We start from the raw sequence: 18,675 nt of genomic DNA, 5'->3' as shown, positions 1-18,675 counted from the left end.
AGCCAGTGGCTGCTACAGCAGATGTCAAAAGCAGATGTGGCCTGAGCCACAGCAGACTGTGTGTGCAAGAGAATATCCCAAGACTGCCTCCTCAAGAGTTAGAGTCACATTCCTGTCTAGCAAAGGCTGGCTTTCTGAAAGCCTGCTTTTTATCCCCTGGAGTTCTTTCTCCTCCAGTTAAGTGGTGTATTGGTAAGCAGAGAACATGGTATAGGAGGTACCACAGCCCTGGCAACTTGCTCCTGATCCTATCCACACTGGCTTCTCCACGTCATCTCCTGCGACGCTTCATGACACTCCCCAAACCTCAGACCACGCTGAGAAGGATCCCTTCCACTCCGGAGTCAGTAAATATCTTCTGTTAAAGACATGACAATCAATATTTTATACTCTACCATCTATATCTACATCCCTGTCCCAACTACAAGCTCTAAGGAAGAAGCATGAAAATAGCCACTGCTGATAGTGCAAACAAAGGGCTGGGCTGTCCAAAGCACTTTGTTTACTAAAATAGGTGAAAGTGTTATTTCACTTGAAGACTCCAATTCCATGACTCCTGGAATCCCACTGCCATAAAGACAGAAGTCATCACTAGAAAGAAAGCCCACAGCACAGGATAGACCTGGGGCAAAGCTTAGGGACCCACTCACCCTGCTATTTTCTGTTCCACTCTGCACCTCTCCTGCCTGGATAAGAAAGACCTTCCCCAGTTCCTTCCTTGCCCACAGGCACTGGGAAGAATCAATTCTATTATTGCATTTGGTGTAACAACAATCCTATTACACAGATCGGCCTTATTATTTATACTCAAAACTAGAGAAACAGAGCCACAAAGAGACATAACCTCAGACAAATGAGATATAATTTTGGTAATAAAAGCAAGACATATTATTTCAGTTCCATTCACTCACCAACAAACCATGATACCTTTCATCTGAGATGCAGTGAGAGCCCTAGCAAAAGCCCCGGCTCTACCAAGAACTCATTGGGCCCTTCTTCCATCAGCACTCACCATGTACCACTGAAGGGGCTGTTGGCCCACAAAGGCTAAGGCAAATGCTGAAGTTATCCTGGGATGACACATAAAGGAGCCCCTCCATGGTTTCAGAGGCAAAACAAGTGACAAAGGTGTCTCCTTGAGAAACTGTCTACCTACACGTGATGTTACCTGAACCCCATAGAGATGAAAGAGGCCTGTGGGGATGTGTGGGTCATTGTTTCCATGTGGAAGTAGTCTCCTTAAGATAAGGCTGTTTCCCTATCACTGGATTTGATTCCACATTTTCACATCACTGACCCAGGGAAGGATCTACAGAGGCTGCTTTCCTTGCCCATCTTATTTCTTAAACAGATTTCCCATAAGACCCAAGGTTCTGTTGTGGGCAATACCAGGATGTGTTTCCCAGATATTTTACTCTGGGAGAACAGACATGATGTCTATAGTGATTGACACAGACTTCGTTTGGCAGCTACTTGCATGGTGTGACTGTAATACTGCCCCTCTGTGCTGCTGTGGAGCCCAGCCTATTTTTCTAAGGGTGGTGCTGAGATCTACCAGTGGCATGCTGGTCCTTCCAGCCTCATGGACTGAACAACTCTCAGCGCTCCATCTTTCTGTTCTCTCATCCCTTGAATGGATAGTGTAACATAGACCTGCTGAGAACTTAGCAGAATGACGCCAGGTAATAAACTTACAGACCAGAAAGCATGGGTCAGATGTTAAACCACCCCACAGGACCCATGTTCTTTCTGCTGCACTAGTGGTCCAGGGATGGCTACTGTGGGATCACCTGGGAAAGATGTAGACTCCAAACCTAATCCTCACCTGCTGAAGTTAGATGATTTGAGTAGTCTGTGTGTGTGTGTGTGTGTGTGTGTGTGTGTGTGTGTGTGTGTGTGTGTGTTAATGTTCACTCACCCACACATAGGTGCGTGTGTGATTCATGTGATGTGTGTGGAGATCAGAGGACAATTTGCAAGAGTCAGTTTTCTCTTTCTACTATGTGGCTCCTGGAGATCAAAGTCAGAGGTCAGCCATGGCCACAAATGCCTGTACCCACTGAGTCATCTTGCCTGCCTGCCCTATAATCTATGGCTTTTTCAGTGACACCCAGGTAGCTCAAAGAAAGCCACATGCAGCAACTACTGTCTTATTATCATGTCCATGATGGCCTAGAACTCTCTGGAATCTCCAGACTGCTGGTCCTGTGTGTGGTCATCTTGTTTCTCAAGATGTCTTGTGCTTTTCAGGGTCCTGGTACTATATCTAGGAAATCTCTACAGCTTGATCATTGCTCTTCTGGACAAAGTGAACAGCATGAACATTGAGGTGAGTGTCTAGATGGGACAACACCTACTGTCACTACTGTCATAGCTATCTAGACTATGCTGTACGCAGGTATGCTGAGCATCACTGCTCAGACTGGATAGTCTTCCTCCTCCTACTGTCCAGATTGGACAGTCACCTGCTACCATTGCCTAGATAAAATGTTCACTCAACAGCAAGGCCTAGATTGAACAGTCTCCCTCCCATCACGGTCCAAACTGGACAGTGTCTTGCCATTGTTCCACATACAGCACTCCCATGTCAGTATCTTCATCATCTATGTCCTCTTTTCTGCTTATATGCTTTTGTCTCATATGGCACATCTCAAGCCATTCCACTGTGGTCCTTTTAAGGTGTAGAAAGAAATTTAATTCCCATTTCCCAGATTAAAAAATTAGCAGTTCTGTTATGAGAGCTTGGGCTATTGCCATCATGTCTCCCTGGGCCATGCTATCTTATTTTCATGCCTCCATCAGGAAAGACTATCAATGGCTCTTTCAAACAACCCCAGGAAGATGAACAGGTCATAGGCCTATCCAGAGAGTGGAAAGAGAATAGTCTTTCCATAACCAGATAGTTCAGAGTGTGCTCCATCCAGTCCCAGACCCACGGGACAGCTTTAATGTTCATTTCAACCCCCTCAGCCCTCCAGGATACCCTGAGTGAGAGAGGATGGAAGACATGAGGAGGAGCTTTCTGAGAGTCATTTACTCAAAGTACATCATAAATTTCAGGGCATATGGACCAAAGAGGCCATGGAAAGCCAGGGATTTGAAGTCACATAGACCTTGGTCCTTACCTGCCACTTACTGGCATTCTGTCTGGAGCTCACTGAATCCTTATGAACTTGATCCCTTGAGGTTGAGAAGAGGGGAATTTGTCACCAAGAACCATAGAACTATTTCTGAGATTCGCTGGGGAGCAGTGAACACTATTTCAGCTGGTGTCTTGTGAGTGTGGTCACCTCTAGTCAAATGGTAAGAGGGAAGGAAAGAGAGGAGAGAGGACAAGGAGTGAAAAAAAGGAGAATAGATATGGAGAAAGAGACAGGGGACAGGGGAGAGGGAGGAGGAGACAGATGGAGAGGAAGAGAATATTACTCCAAAGCAATGTTGTGGTCCCCTTCATTTGTCCAAGCTAGATTCTTGCTCACCAACGTGTGAACAGCCTTTCTTCCTTCCTTCTCCTTCCCCTCTCAACAGGAGGCTGCTACCAAAAACATCACAAGCCATTGGGCAGATCCTTCCACCTCCTATGCCACCAGAACAGTGACTGAAGAAGGGCAATGGCCCACACCTGGGGTGGGAGTGGAGCTCAGGAGAAACACCAGCACCTGGGTCTTGGAAGACACAAGCATTCTAACTACGGCTATGCCACACACCAAGGTCAACAAGACAGTGCCCTACGTGCAGGCCCCACAAGGACAGTGCTGGGAGACCTATGTTGGCCAGGTGCCTCCCTCTGCCCCTGGAGAAGTCCCTTCAACACCTCATCCTGGCAACTCTGTGGGCATCACTGTTCCTTTTTCATAGAAAAGGATCATGGAATCCAGTGATGTTTTATTTTCTTATGTTCCCCATCTCAGAGTTAATCATAGTAATCAGAGCAAAGTTACTGTGGAGTAGTAACTAAGCAAGGTCCTTGTAAGGTGCTGGCCTCAACCTCCTAGGCACAAATGAGGAAACTGAGGCACACATGGTTAAGAACTTGTATTTCAAACTGGGGAGTGGTGGCGCATACCTTTAGTCACAGCACTCAGGAGGCAGAGGTTGGTGGATCTCTGTGAGTTCAAAGCCAGCCTGGCCTACAAAGCTAGTTCCAGGACAGAGAAACCCTGTCTTGAAAAAAAAAAAAAAAAAAAAAAACAACCTTGTATTCAGAACCCAAACTCAAATGAACAGATACCCTCCAAACAGCCATTATGTAGTAGAAGCCCCTCCCTCAGCCACTGTGCTGTATAAAAATGTGAAGGGAAGACATTATATAGCTCCTGGCTCTGGCTCCAGGGAAGGAACAGAGACAGGGTGGACCCTAGAGGATTGTGAAGAAGACAGAGATGGGGAGGACTAGGGAGGCAGGGCATGGTGGCAGCAGGACCCATGTGTTGCAGGAGATGCTGAAGCTATCTGTCATTGACATGCTCTTCACGGTGGCCAGCATCCTCCTCATAGACTTCTTCCGAGGACTTTTTGTTCGCTACCTAAGTGACTATTGGTGTTGGGACCTTGAAAGCAAGTTTGTAAGTGAAATACTGTGTGCTTGGGGAGGGTGCTAGAACTAAATCCACCTTTGGCTGTTCGCTTGTCCAAGAATCAGTCAGGCATGTGTTGTATGGCTTTTTCTGGGGAGTTTATTTCTGTTCATCTCAAATAGAGGGAAACAGACCCAAGAAGTGATTCCATTTTAAGTCTACCTTAGGGAACCTATGAGCCTCTTGGGGTAGTGACACAAAGCTTGCTGCACAATTTGCAGGCATCTGCATTGAAGAGTCTTTTGTCTCCTTGTTAACTGCTTGTACTGCATGGGGAGGGCATCCTGAGCCTTGGACACTTCCTGAGCCTCTGAGTCTTGACTTTCCTAAGTCTCCTGACCTTCCTCTTCCAGGAGGGAATGCTTCAGTCCAAGGAAACAGCTACTTATGAGCATGGCCCAGGTGGGGCAGAGATACCTCAGAGGTGGTTCGTGAGGAAAACATGCATGCAAGGCTAGCTCTTTCCTCAGCTTCATATTTCCCCACTTGCTGGTGAACAGCAAAGCAGTGATCTCTGACTGTCTGTAAGAGCAAAGAATTCTGTTCAAGTTGCCACAGTGAGCCACTGTGTACAAAGAACCTCGTGACTTTGTTTTTAATGCAAATGCTTTTCTCTAACAGCCTGAATATGGGGAATTCAAGATCGCTGAGAATGTGCTGCACCTAGTCTACAATCAAGGCATGATTTGGTAGGTCTCAAAGCTGCTTCCCAGCTTTGCTTGTGCCATCTGGGCTAACTAAGGCTTTGATGAGCCCAGGTGGACCTATGAATGCACAAAGCCACAAGCACCACCAGGAAAGGATATTGACAAGGGAAATTTCTCAGGTGAGGTGATTTTATAGAAAAGAATAACAGAGGGTGGTGGTTCTTTTTTAAATCACTTCTGGTCACAGCTCCCAAAAATGTCTGCATAGGAAGTGTGGAGTCCCTCAGCTGGGAGAGGGGCAATCCAGGAAGAGGGACATCTTGCCAGGAAGGTGTCAGGAACTGTGTGATTACACTTGAACACTTAGAGTCAAACCCATCTTGAGCATTTCCCATCATTTCTTTCATGTAGACATGGGGGCCAGATGGGGGACTATTCTTTCTTCTATATGGAGAGCTATTCTTCTGGATAGTTGGCACTTCCTAGGGGGTGACTAGGCAAGCCTCTAGCCAAGTAGATCCTGTTGCTTGGAGCACCAGGACACAAGCAAGGGTCATCTTGTCATCCTTTCCTCAGTAGTGTGTCTATGTGTGTGGGGCCTCCAGTCTTACCTATGAGACTATAAATGGCACTGTTGGTCCAAATACTATCAGACAAAAAAAAAGAAGCTTGGCTATTCTAATCATTCAGAAAATACAGCCTCTACCATCAGTCACAGAATGCATATGGAACCCAGTAGTGCAAATCTGGTGTTTGAAATATTTATTTAACATGTGCATGCTGAGTTAATTTTTACTGCAACACTATCAACTCACTGTAATCACTGGATGCAGTAGAAAATGAGGCAACAGAGGCACAAGGAGGAATGCCTGACATTTTTGTTTTTAAACACTTCATTTTCTGGCCACTGAATCTGAATTCCATGGGGATCAGTTCAATAACATATCCAATACAAATTGATTTTGAACTAAAGTGGAGGTCATGGGTTTTATCGTGCATTTGACATTTGTACCTTGGCTAGATGCCCCAGTTACTCCCAGTTTACTTATTTCACTCTTAAAACTAGACAACGTTGGGGGGTTGGTGGTGTTTGACCTGTGTTGATTCAGACTCAGTAACTTATTAACTGAGTTCTTGCCCCAGAATTACAAAGTATAGAGTTTAGCCCAGGGCCTAGTTCTCCAATGCCTGCTTCTCCCCAGAGGAGGCTTTCCCCATTGCTAAACTAGGAGATGAGAGACAAACACATCACTATTGCCCACCTGCAGGGACTCATCATACCTCTGGAATGTGGAGACTGTGTCTCAGATCTTTAGAGGTTCTACAGTTCTTGACCTATAGAGTGTAAATGTCACAGCTCAGACCCTTGCTCCACCATCAGTGGGGCCTCTGTTATGCAGCCCTGAATGTGGACACACACAGACTACCTTCTGCCATTTCAGGATGGGGGCCTTCTTCTCTCCATGTCTACCAGCCTTCAATGTTCTCAAGCTCATTGGGCTGATGTACCTGAGGAGCTGGGCAGTGCTGACCTGCAATGTACCCCACCAGCAAGTGTTTCGAGCCTCCAGGTTGGTAGCAGTTGTGTCTGCCTTAGGCTGTGACCATAAATCCTCTGAACAGACTAGGGCCTCCTAGCACAGTGCCCTTCAAACCCTGTGGTTTCTCTACTCAGCTCCTGCCATGAAGTCTCTGCCTATGCCTCCACCTTGGAACCAGTTGTCATCCCTTTGAAGCTCTTGACACATATTTTTTAAGTTTGTACTGATGTCTAACAATCATTTGGAAAAAGTGCACAAGTTAGAAATGTCAGGCTTGAACTTTTGCAGATTGAACACAAAGGTAGGAGCAGCATCCACTTGAAAGTAGAACATGAGTGATTCCCAGAGCACATCCCTTTCTCCCATCACCCCTGATTGCTACAGAACTAGTTGGGCTTGCCTGGTTTTGTGGTCTATGTAAAATGTGACATACAGAGAATGTGCTCCTTTGTGTTCAGGGTTCTCCTCCTCCTCTTACTTCTCCTCCTCCTCCTCCTCCTTCCCTTCTTCCTCCTCCTCCTCCTCCTTCCTCTTCTTCTTTGCCCCCCCCACCCCGACTTCTTCACTCAACATTGTATTTCTCCACTTCATGTCACCGACCAAACACACAAAACTGACTTCTGGGGTTTTTTTGTCTGTTTTGTAGCTGCTTCCAGCTGCTGACTTAATGGCCAACACCCTGAACAAAGTGTAATTCTGAGTATTAGGGAAGGTACACATTAGTTTTCATAGTTACTTAAAAGTTTGAATTGTTCTACAATCCTGACTACATTTATTCTTTCCTGAATTTCATTTTAGCCACATGAGTGAATTCATGACACATTTTGAATCTCATGATTAGACCTCAGTTACAGTCCTTTGTCACAGTAATTATCTGTATATCTGTCTTTTCTATCAGTGGCTATCAAGCTTTTTTAATATGACCTGGATAGCAATCTATTTCTATTTTATCTGGTGACCAGTATACATTTATGCTTATGCTTGGATATATGTGGTTTTATATATTTGCATGTAATCTCTATTTCCCAAAGACCCCACAAAGGCAACCACATGTCAGCATGAGCTATGGAGGTTACAAGCATTAGCACCTGGTTACTACATTCCATGCAGGACTTTTGGTTAAGTCTTTTTCATCAGAGAAGGAGAAAGATGGGGAAACTGACAGGGTAGTTGACTATCACTAAACTGATAAACTATATACAGGGCCTCACATACCAAATTGGTGTGAGCCACCATTGGGGAATCCTGGCCACTGAAGGCCCTGATACCAGCCTGGGACTATTCACTCTGAGCAGTAAGAGGCAGAGAGATAAATAGAAAGCAAATGTGATCCAGGTCAGATGGTTGAGGGTCACAAGCAAGAGAGCCCTTCTCCTGAGACCCAAGAGGCAAGCTCCAGGCTGGCAGCAGGAGAGGAAGGCACTAGGTATCAGTGCTCTGAGTTACATGGGTCAGTCGATGAAAGAGAGCAACTGCAGATGAATTTAGGCTTAGCAAAGGCAGCAGGGGAAATCAGTCTCCATGGACTGACTGACTGCAGAAGCTCTTTTTATTGACACACAAAAGGCCATTGAGCAAGTGAGTTCTCAAATACCAAAATCTTTTATCTGAACGAGGAGTTGTCTTAAGAAACCATTATCTATGCAAATGCAGGCATTATAAAAAATTCCAGGTGTGTCAGGAAGGTCTTGTGACTGAGGTTATGCTAAGGATCTGAAATTTCCAAGACACAGCAATCCCATAAATCTCAGATAGCAATTTCTGATATTTAGAAGAGATAATTCCAAGGCTTAAGTGGCCATCACTCCAGAGTAAATTCCAGGTGCAATGGAATATCCTGTTAATATTCCACTACATTTAGGCAAGCTCCTAGGTGAGTGGAGGGCAGTTCTAAGATTGCCTATGTGGAGCTAACTGGATAGAAGCCAGGCACACAGGGGTGGAGCCACTGCTTTCTCCATTTACAGCTTAAAAGTGCCCAGCCAGTGTTTGTAAAGTGAATTTGCTGGGTTGGAAGCCTTTTTCTGAAAGCCAGGTTCTAAGCTGTGCAAGCCCCTCACAGGTGTGTGTGTGTGTGTGTGTGTGTGTGTGTGTGTGTGTGTGTGTGTGCATAGACCAGCATGTGCCCATACTCAAGCACATGCTGGTCTATGTATGTACACAAGTACATGTGCATGTGTGTATGCATAGCAGTGGTGGCCAGAGTTTGATATCAGGCATCTTTCTCAATTACTTTCCACCTTATGTTTTGCCAGTCTGGCCAGCCTGACTGGATAGTAAATCCCAGGCACTTCCCATCTCTGCCTCGCCAGTGCTGGGATTTCAAGCCTCCAGACTTTTTACAGAGGTACTGGGGATCAAACTCAAGTCCTCATGCTTGTGAAGTAAGCACTATACCAACTGGGCCATCCAGGCCCCTGCTAAGAGACCAGTTCCATCTCCAGAGGCGCTGGCTGCTTCTGGTTGGGTTGTTAGGCTGCGCTCACTCAGACTCTGGGATGAACACTGTATGGTGTTTGTCTTTCTGCAGATCCAACAACTTCTACCTGGCAATGCTCCTATTCATGCTCTTCCTCTGCATGCTGCCAACCATTTTTGCTATTGTCCACTACAAGCCATCTCTGAACTGTGGCCCCTTCAGGTAACACACACAGAAAAAAAGTAAATAAGTAAATAGATAAATGAAAATAATATAATATTTTTAAGTAAGAGAAAAAGAAGCCTAGTATGGTCTGTCACATCTCTAAATCCTAGTATTTGGGAGGCTGAGGCTAGAGGATTGTCAATAGCTTAAGGCCAGCCTGAGATACAAAGTAAGACTCTGTCTCAAAACTGAAAACATACAAGCAAGTAATACACAGAATAGAAAGGTTATATTTATGTATTTAGGAATATATGTATATACATGTATACAATTAATGCAATAAAGCACCATGTGTTTTAAAGAGAGTAAGGAAGGGGTTTATAATAGGGTTTTAATGGAAAAAAGAAAAAGAGGAAATGAGGCAATTATACCATAATCTCAAAAATAAAAGAAGAGAGAGGAAGGAAAGAAAGAAGGGAGGGAAGAAGGGAAGAAGGAAGGAAGGAAGGAAGGAAGGAAGGAAGGAAGGAAGGAAGGAAAAGCTAGCTCTATAGAAATCTATATGGCTGAAGCCAGGAGCTTTATTTGAAGACAGTCCATGTCAATTTTCATTCTACAGTATATCTCTGTAACCATACAGAAATCTCAACTGCAGTCTCCACCAATGCCTCAGCCAATTTTGACACGAAAACCCTTGGAGGCATCTTCATTTACTTGTTAAAAAGCCAGTGCATTTGCATTGTGATCAATGGCCCCATCTCCAGTCCTGCCAGATAACTAGATGACTAACTACTTCACAGAACTTCTGGGGACATTAGGCATCTTGGCCATTTGAAGATTTGCCTCCAGCTTTTGTTGCTAGTTTTGGAGATCTGTCTCTAGACATCCAAACATTTTTGATAGGTCTTGAATCATTCCATAGCCAAAAGCAGTCAAATCTGCAGTTACCTTTTCCTTTCTCACAGTGGGCAAGAGAAGATCTATGACATCGTGTCAGAGACAATAGAGAATGACTTTCCTGCATGGTTTCACGTTGTGGTTGGACATATCAGCAGCCCTGTGGTGATACTTCCCGCTGTACTGCTTCTGTTGTGAGTGCTACATCTCCCAGCCTCCAGGAGGTGCCACTCCTCCCACCCTCCAGAGGGCATCACTCCTCCCAACCTTCAGGGGACACTACACTTCCCAGCCTGTAGAGGCTGTCATACCTCCCAGCCTTAAAGGGGCATTACTCCTCCCAGCCTCCAAAGGATGCCACACCCCTCACCCCTCAAGGACCCCTGTGTGTGTAGCCACACAATCACACTGCTGCCTAATAATTAAATAAAATTAGTCCATTCAGAAGTCACAGGAGTTGATGATCTAAGCATGCACACTGAGCCACACTTCAGAGTAGCACAAGCCACCAAGCCACAGAGAGACAGCTGCATAGCTACTATAATCCACAGCATCTGGTAGATTACTGTGGCCACTAAAATGTGGCCAGATACTATTAGAACCAGGATAGTATTCTGCAGAAATGTAGATAATTTTGGAATGTCATAATTCAGCTTAGTAGCTTATGCTTATTAGTGCTTCCAGGGAGAAGTGAAACCAGTACTTGATTGGCTACAAAGTGCCTGCTGATCTTGGTGCCTTGTTTTTATTGTCAGGGTGCAGAATTTGAAGGCAACAGGGGTCAGCTATGGACAGCAAAAGAAAAAAGGGGGGAAGTTGCACTTTCCCAGTGGTCACACGCTGTAAGAAGGCAGATGCATTTTTGTTCAGGGCTCAGGGGTCAGCGGGTAACCCACATCTGACCTGGGAACCCTCAATTCCACTGCTACCTGAGCAGGACCTGAAAGCTAAAGAGCCAGTTGAAATCCACTCACTATTCAATATCCTTCCATCCCAGCATGCTCATCTACTACCTTCAGAGCATCGCAAGATCACTGAAGCTCAGCAGCCAGCAACTCAGGATGCAGATTCAAAACGCAAGTATCATCTGAACTCAGCTCTCATCTGTGACAATGTCAACCCCGGCCGTGTGCCTGCACCCTCTTTAGCAGGAGAGTGCAATGGAGCTCAAATCGTCAGGTTATAGTGACACTTGCCGTACTGTGGTACAAAGTGGCTACCCCCAAATCCCCTCATATTACTTCTAACAATATCCAGTGGTTGCTTGCATTTGCTGGGAAAGAGCCTGCTCTTCCCAGCATTCTTTGCATGTCCATGCCAGGCTCCCAGTGTGCCAGGCACATCTGCAGACTTCAATAAACTAGTGAGGAGCCACCCTTATGCTAACCTGGGTCAACTTTGACCCTTGATCACCTAGAGCTGTTTGTACCCAAAGTACCCTTCTTCCTCTTTCTTATCCTTTAGATTTTGGCTGGCATGGACTCCTTCCCACCTGGAGTACACATCCTCTCCTGAGGCAGACACTCCCAACCCTTCCACAACTGTTCCTCTACATCCCCTCCCTTAGGTCAGGAGGAAGCCAGGGAAGCACCCAGGGTACCAAATTCAAGGATGCTTTGTCTGGGTCCTGTCTACCCTGCCTTTCATAACACCGAGAGTCATCCTTTGTTAAGTGTGGCATCCTGGTCACCTTCTTTGCCTTTCCCATTGTTGAAAACCGATTCCCTGTACCCTTTTCACTAAGGAAAGTAAAACAACTGCTCCCATAAATTTGCAAACTTATGTAAAGGGATAACCAGACTAGCTTTGTGAATGTCAACTTAGAAATCCATTTCCAGTTAGTTGCAGGGTATTTTGCCCATGGATATCTCCCTAGTGGCTGATCTGTGTTTTCTTTGTGACTTAAGCCATTTCATGTGGGGCCTCCCTAACCTAAGATCTGAACTGCTTTAAGACCTGAAAGTATCTGCTTGTCAACATGAGGCCATGAGTGGAAAATTCTACACCATGAAAATGTTTTGTGCTCAAAATTATCAAAAATAATATTCTATAAAATCACCTCTGGGCCACATGTACTCAGTTCAGGTGAAGCAAATGAATCACATTTGAGACTTGGATCTTATCCCTAAGATAACCAGAATAGGTCCTAACTCCTTCAGCTCCTCTGCCTGCCTGTGCAGAATATAACCCCCTTGAGTTAGTTGTCCTTATAGGAACCCCATCAGGTGCTAAACCTTGGCTCCTCTATATTTGCATTTACTCACTCAAATAACAGGTCTAGTCTCTATGACCTGAGCATCCTGTCCACATAGGTACTATCATGCCCAAGGTCTGAATAATAGCATATAAGTCTTCTTCTTTCTTCCCCAAATAAAATGTTAACTGCCTCCTCTCAAACCAGAAGCATACTGATTATCATTCCCATTTCAGGCAAGATCTGAAGATAAGAAAAAGGTTGCCCAAATGGTAGAGGGTAAGTGAATCTTAAAATACAAAATGTCTATTCTCTAAGTGGATGGGCATTTTAAGAAAGGGCAGAAGGCCCACCGCTTGTGAAGATTCCTCATAACTAGCACTGAGTTCTCACAAGTCGCTGGGCACACTAAAGTCAGACCAGGCCATCTACACCTCTAGGCCCTTGATTTAATCATACCCAGGTCTTTAACCAACCCCCAAACCTCTGTCATCAGAAAGGGGCTTTAAAACAGGAAAGAAAACTCACTGTGATAAGGGGGGAAATGCTCAAGAACCTGCTTGTCTGACCATGGAGTGTAGTCCTCTCAGTTACCCATCTGTTCCCATGGAGGCCGATATCCCAGGCCTCTGCCCCAGGCACCCACGTTCCTAAGTTTTGTCTTCTCTGTCTTAGCCTCATCTAGAGATGCCAGCCAGGCAGGCCCAGCCACTGAAGCAGATTCCAGAGTAGACCCAAAGCCAAAGACTCTCCAAAGCCATCCATACCTTCTTTCCCCCAGTTCTCCAAACTCAGACCCATCATGAAGAAGAGAAAGCTATGGCCTGGAAAGAAGGAAGGAAATTGTGGGGAACAAGATTTGGCTTGGCTAGGCCAGATTCAGGGGATGGGGGGTGGGGCGAGGACAGGTGCAGCTCAAAACAGAGGCAGTGCCTCTGCCCCTTAAGGCCATTAGTAAAGTTCACTGAGAGCCAGGATGCTCAGTTGGTACCACTGGGCTGGCACAGCCCCCATTACCTGCCAGAGCATGGAAGAGAACGGGACTCAAATGCTGTCATGATCCAGTCTCTGTGACTATTTTAAGGTGAGCTATCTGGAGGAGAACCACTTCTCCTCCAGGAGATTCAAGCCTAAGGGTAACATTCCATGCAGAGGAGTCACCAGGTGACAATTTCACACACACAAGGTGACTGTGGCTTGTGCTGTAAAACCTATAGTAACGGTGAGGGATGACTTGCCAATTAAGAATATTATTTAATCTAGTCAGAGCCTCACAAAGCAGGGTTTACAGAGACTTTCTCAAACAGCCTACCTTGCCTGAGGAGTATAAGACTGTACACTGCAGTTTCTGGCTTCCCTGGGTTCCTCCATTGCTTGCTTAAGCTCCCAGGATACCATGTTTCCAATAACTGAATGTGTGTTGCCATGGCTCCACCATGTTCGTGGGTGCAGCTGATGACTGTAGACTTAGTTGTTATAAAAGTCCTGCAGCTGAGTCAGCTTTGTGTCAGCCAGCTTTCCATCGTGATAACAAACACCTGGCATCACTTTCTTATAAAGACAGAAAAGTCTATTTTGGCTCCCAGTTCAAGGTTCCAATCTGTGCTCCCTTGGCCCTATTGCTTAGGAAGGGAGCACACCACTGTGCCAGACAACCAAACCTCACAGTCAGAAGCAGAACAGGTTCCCACAATCCCCTTAGAGCACATGCCCCCCATGACCAGAGTACTGACCACCAGGCCCTAGTCTCATAGGCTCCCCCTCCCCAAGAGGACCAGCTTAGGGACCAGGTCTTAGCATGAGGGTCTTGAGGGGGATTTAAGGCTCAAAGCATAGCAAACCTGGACCTGTCACCTGCTCTTTCCTCTGTCTGCAGCTCGAATCCAGACTCATGAAGAAAGCACCAAGAGGCTTCTAAAGGATGGTGACCTCATCAGCCAGCTGTCCTCAGCATACATGGCAACACCCCAAAACAATGGCACCATGGTCAACTTTGACTCTCTGAGTACCAAGAGCCTCAGGATGGAGCCAGTCACAAGGTCCCTGCCCCAGAGTCCTGGGCAAGGGTCCAGGGGCCCCTGCTCTCCTCTTCCAGGTGGATCTAGATCAAGGCCAGAGCAGGATACCAGTAGGTGAGGGTGAACGCTGGTCCAGAAGGAAGAAAGCAGGTTTCTTGAATGTGATACCAGTGGCAGACCAAAAGAACTAACAGGAGGCTGGGGCGGTTGAATTCCCAGTCTAACAGAAGGAGTCAGAAGACAGGGACTGCTGGGACCCAGAGGATGTGGGGAATGGGGGAGGGGATGTCAAGATTTTTCAAACCTTACATTATCACATAATCTGTAAGAAAATCTTTCTCACAGCCTAGCATATATATTTCTGTAGCCTATGAAAATAAGATGTCTTTTTAACAGTTCATGTCCCAAGTCAGGATTTGGGTGTGTGGAAGCAGAAAGCACAACTCAGCACCATCACCCTCAGTAGCCTGAGGAGGTCTCCAGGAGTTTTGATGACCCAATTCAGGTCAAATTGAGATGAGTGACTTCCACCCAGGGAAGAATTTCAGGACTAGCCCATTTATGAAGCAGAGTTGAGGCTAATAAAGGCATTAAACTCAGGCTTAAGCAGGAGGGTTAAGTGAAAAAAAGGTACACTCTGAAGGAAAACTAAGACACAGGGGAGTGAGTTCCTCAAGGAGAGTCAGGGCTTATTGTTTTAGCTTTATTGTTGTCGTCATTGCTGTTTGTTGCAGTAGGGGTTGAAGTTACTCTATGTAGAGGGTCATTATGAAATTTCAATGAGATTCCTAAGGAGCACCAGGCAGGATTGTAATTGATAAGGTTAAAATTTGTAGTTCTTGGGGACACCAGAAGTCATGATATCATAGCTGGAAACAAGAGGGCAGTCTTGTTTGAGGTTCTCAGGTCTTGTCTGGGGAAAGGAATGATTCTTCTCAAAGTCATGTACATTCAGGCCTTAATCCTGTCTCCTTACCACACATAAAATATATCTGTATGAGAGGAATATGAACCCCATGTCCCAACCTTCACAGCCAGTGTTGAGTGTGCTAGATCCCAGCTTCTAGGCACCCTGGGGTCATGAGCTCCTTCCTCTCTCCCCAAGTTCCATAGCTTCCCCATCTTTCTATCCAGCCTCATTACATCTTCAGTCCTGGAATGGCTGTATTAATGGTAAAGGGTCTCTGCTTTGCATGAGACTGATCAAGTTATTGCAAGATCTTCAGTGCATCATTATATGGGTCAACTGTGAAGAACCCAGCTTCCTTTAGCCTTTGTACAGCACCCAGAAGAATGAGGGGGACAGAGCTATGCTGGCCCAAAGTCATAGTCAAAATTATATTCATCATTTGTAGCACAGTGGATACCATAGAAATAAATACAATTTTTCTTTTTCCTTTCTGCAAGTTATCATAGAACTTGATGTCTTGTTTTAAGCAAGTTGTCTTCATATTATTGTAGTACCTTAACAAGTAGTAGGGGTACCTAAGTCCTAGGGAGGTCACTGGGGTGGGGGTGGGGTATCAAACCACAGTCACTAGTCCTTGGAGCAGGTATAGCTCCCCCAAGTGGACACTTAAGGAAGTGCCTGGGAAGCTGGAGTGGCAGTTTAGCCACCAGAGCAATATTCCTAATGTGCACTCCACAAACACTAGTCCCATGAACTGCTCCTAACACAACCAGTGCTCCGTGATAGGATATATTAATGAGGCATGCCTTGCCATGCGCCCCCACGGAGACTGGCATCCCTTATTGTATCAGTGTTCTAAGATGTCCAATGTGGTCCCATTCCCTGATTGTACCCACAGATCACCAACAGATGCTTTGGAATTCCTAGAGACGTGGAGGGAGACAGAGGCCATAGCTACCTAACCACTTCTGTCTTACAGGTATCCACATGGGCCATGTGCCAGCACAGGCAACCTCCACAGGAACAGATCCTGCACATCCGTGACACAGACACAGCCCCTCAAGGATGTTCTCTCAGAGCCTCTTTCCCGAAAACACTTTCAGCCAATCAGACCTCATTTCTGTGGACCTGGGGTCTCTGCCCTGATGTCACATGGCCACAGACCCCGTGCTCCCAGACACTATGTTATAAATGAACGTGACTGTCACAAAAAGACCCACCCAACTTTCTGGCCAGAAAGACATTTCAAGATAGATGCTTTAGGTGACATTGTGGAGCTGTACCCCAGGAATGTGCAGCAGTACATGTCCTGGGCCCCTCAACAGCCTTGCTCACCACAGCTGAGTGAAGAAGAGGAGGAGACACTGAGGACAAATTTGGTCCAATGGGCGATCCCCCCTGGCTCCCTGACAGACCTCCCTCGGGCTTCTCGTTTTTACACTGGTAACAGACCAGAAAGTGACACCAGAGACCCTGAGTACCAGCGAAGGATGTACTGCAGATCTGGGGATAACAGTTTTGAGGGCCAGCTTGAGAGGCCCACATTTGTACATAAAAAGCCACGATCCAGGAATGTCCAATACCCACAGCATCCTCTGAAGCCCAGAGTCAAAGCCAAGTTCGAGCCATCCTTCACAGAATCTGATTCTGTGTCAGCAGCATCCAGCAGTGACCAGCAGAACAGCAACAATGACCAATACCTGCAGGTCATGTCCAGCCAGGGCAGATTCCCGAGGTCTGCCAGCCAATTGGGCAGGAGGAAGGCCAAGCCCAGGCAGGCACTGCCCATGGATCTAAATGACCTAATTTGTTCAAATGTCTAGACTTCTTTCAATGTCTGTTCCTAAAGACTGGACCTCTTTGGAAGTATTGGGAGCACACAGTCCTACCCTTTCTGGAAGAGAGACCCACTCTGGGTGTTTTAGAGATCTGTGGAACTTCTTTGGGTGCCTCTACTGTCTGAGGTTTGGAGACTGTGGGACTGTACCTTCCTATTCACAGCAGTGGTGTGTGAGTGGCCATTCCTGGTATTTCCTTATATCTAGCACACATCACCACATTAGGCTGTCCTTTCAAGGAAACATCCAGCCTTGATTCCATTCAGGGTAGCTTGCCATGCTCATCAGCAAGCTAGACATCTCACCAGGATTGCACAGATCAACCTTGACACTCGTTTATCTTCGGTGATATGAGGAAGTGCTTTGCACTATGTTCTTCCAACATACAAGTAGCAACACTATGTAGTGAGCACCTGAACTCAGATGGCCACCCTTGACATGTCCACTATTTTTAGTTTATGAGGACAATCAGTTTAGTGGTGACCAGTACAGCACACTGCAAGCTTATCTAACTCTGTATTAGTTAATCAGGACACAGAGTAGACAGGATTGCAAATTTACACCTGAGCTTGCTTGATTCTCTTCTCTGAGAAGGATGGGGACTGAGACTCAGTACCATGTTCATCTGGAACCAAGGCTCAAACTCCCCTAAGAACCCTTGTCATCTTACCTCTCAGTTCTGTTTCTGTGTTTGCTGACTTGTTTTCTCCCACTGCCAATAGACTTCCTTCAGGTAAGAGGTGAAGATTTCACAGCCACAGAGATGCCGGGCTTACAGCCTCCACAAGCCCAAGGAAAGAGCAGATCTAGTATTTCCTACTTCCCCTTGTTGTTCTTTGGAGCCTCTGACTGGCCTTGTGCAGGGCTTGGCAGCTATGTGTGCTCCATCCTACAGTAACCAGCTGGGTGCCCTGACTCCTATTTCCATATCACATTTTAGAAGCTCTGACTTTTTAACATTTCTGTCTCCTCTATTATACTCTGAGTAACTTTGGAACAAAAATAGCACCATGGTTCTACATCCCCAATAACTGACACACAATAGATACCACGTGTATTTTCTAGCACAGCTCTCCATCAGAGTAACAATGGGGACTCTTCACAAATGGGATTTCTCTGAAAACAGAGAGCATTGCATTGATAATCCAATAGCACTGTAAGCCATGGGCATATACAAAGTCTGGAGCAAAGGAAAGGTTTCACAAGCAAATGGAGCTTGCATGAGCTGTTTCAATCAATTCTCCTTGCCAATAAGATCAACAGCAAGGGTGGCACCAGCCCAAGGTCAGAGGGATGTTCTTGCAGATGTACAGTCTGTACAAAATTGTGGTGACCTTATGTGCCAGGTTGTTGTGGTCTGGCCAAATTTTGTGATCATTTTCTGTTATGGGGTGCATGTGCAATCTCCCTACTTGACAACCTCCATGCTTCGTTTACTTACATGTCCATGCTCAACACAAGCACCTCCT

The 18,675-nt window shown here is 45.9% G+C and overlaps 1 protein-coding gene across 1 annotated transcript in view; it reads left to right on the top strand.

The window, feature by feature from the left end:
* The window catches only part of Tmc3 (transmembrane channel like 3), a 35,947-nt gene extending 18,756 nt beyond the window's left edge, over nt 1-17,191 (top strand). The window contains exons 12-22 of the mRNA XM_027407557.2: nt 2,251-2,329; nt 3,529-3,777; nt 4,437-4,565; nt 5,199-5,266; nt 6,667-6,795; nt 9,296-9,406; nt 10,315-10,440; nt 11,244-11,322; nt 12,677-12,719; nt 14,317-14,572; nt 16,348-17,191. Coding sequence (XP_027263358.1) covers nt 2,251-2,329; nt 3,529-3,777; nt 4,437-4,565; nt 5,199-5,266; nt 6,667-6,795; nt 9,296-9,406; nt 10,315-10,440; nt 11,244-11,322; nt 12,677-12,719; nt 14,317-14,572; nt 16,348-17,191 — 2,113 coding nt within the window. The remainder of the gene's footprint in view (nt 1-2,250; nt 2,330-3,528; nt 3,778-4,436; nt 4,566-5,198; nt 5,267-6,666; nt 6,796-9,295; nt 9,407-10,314; nt 10,441-11,243; nt 11,323-12,676; nt 12,720-14,316; nt 14,573-16,347) is intronic.
* The last annotated feature ends 1,484 nt before the right edge of the window (nt 17,192-18,675 follow it).

The sequence above is a fragment of the Cricetulus griseus genome, chromosome 3 (assembly GCF_003668045.3).
Source record: "Cricetulus griseus strain 17A/GY chromosome 3, alternate assembly CriGri-PICRH-1.0, whole genome shotgun sequence".
NCBI classification, from domain to species: Eukaryota; Metazoa; Chordata; class Mammalia; order Rodentia; family Cricetidae; genus Cricetulus; species Cricetulus griseus.
The sequence above is the reverse complement of the archived record's forward strand: the minus strand, read 5'-3'. Positions and strand labels throughout refer to the sequence as shown.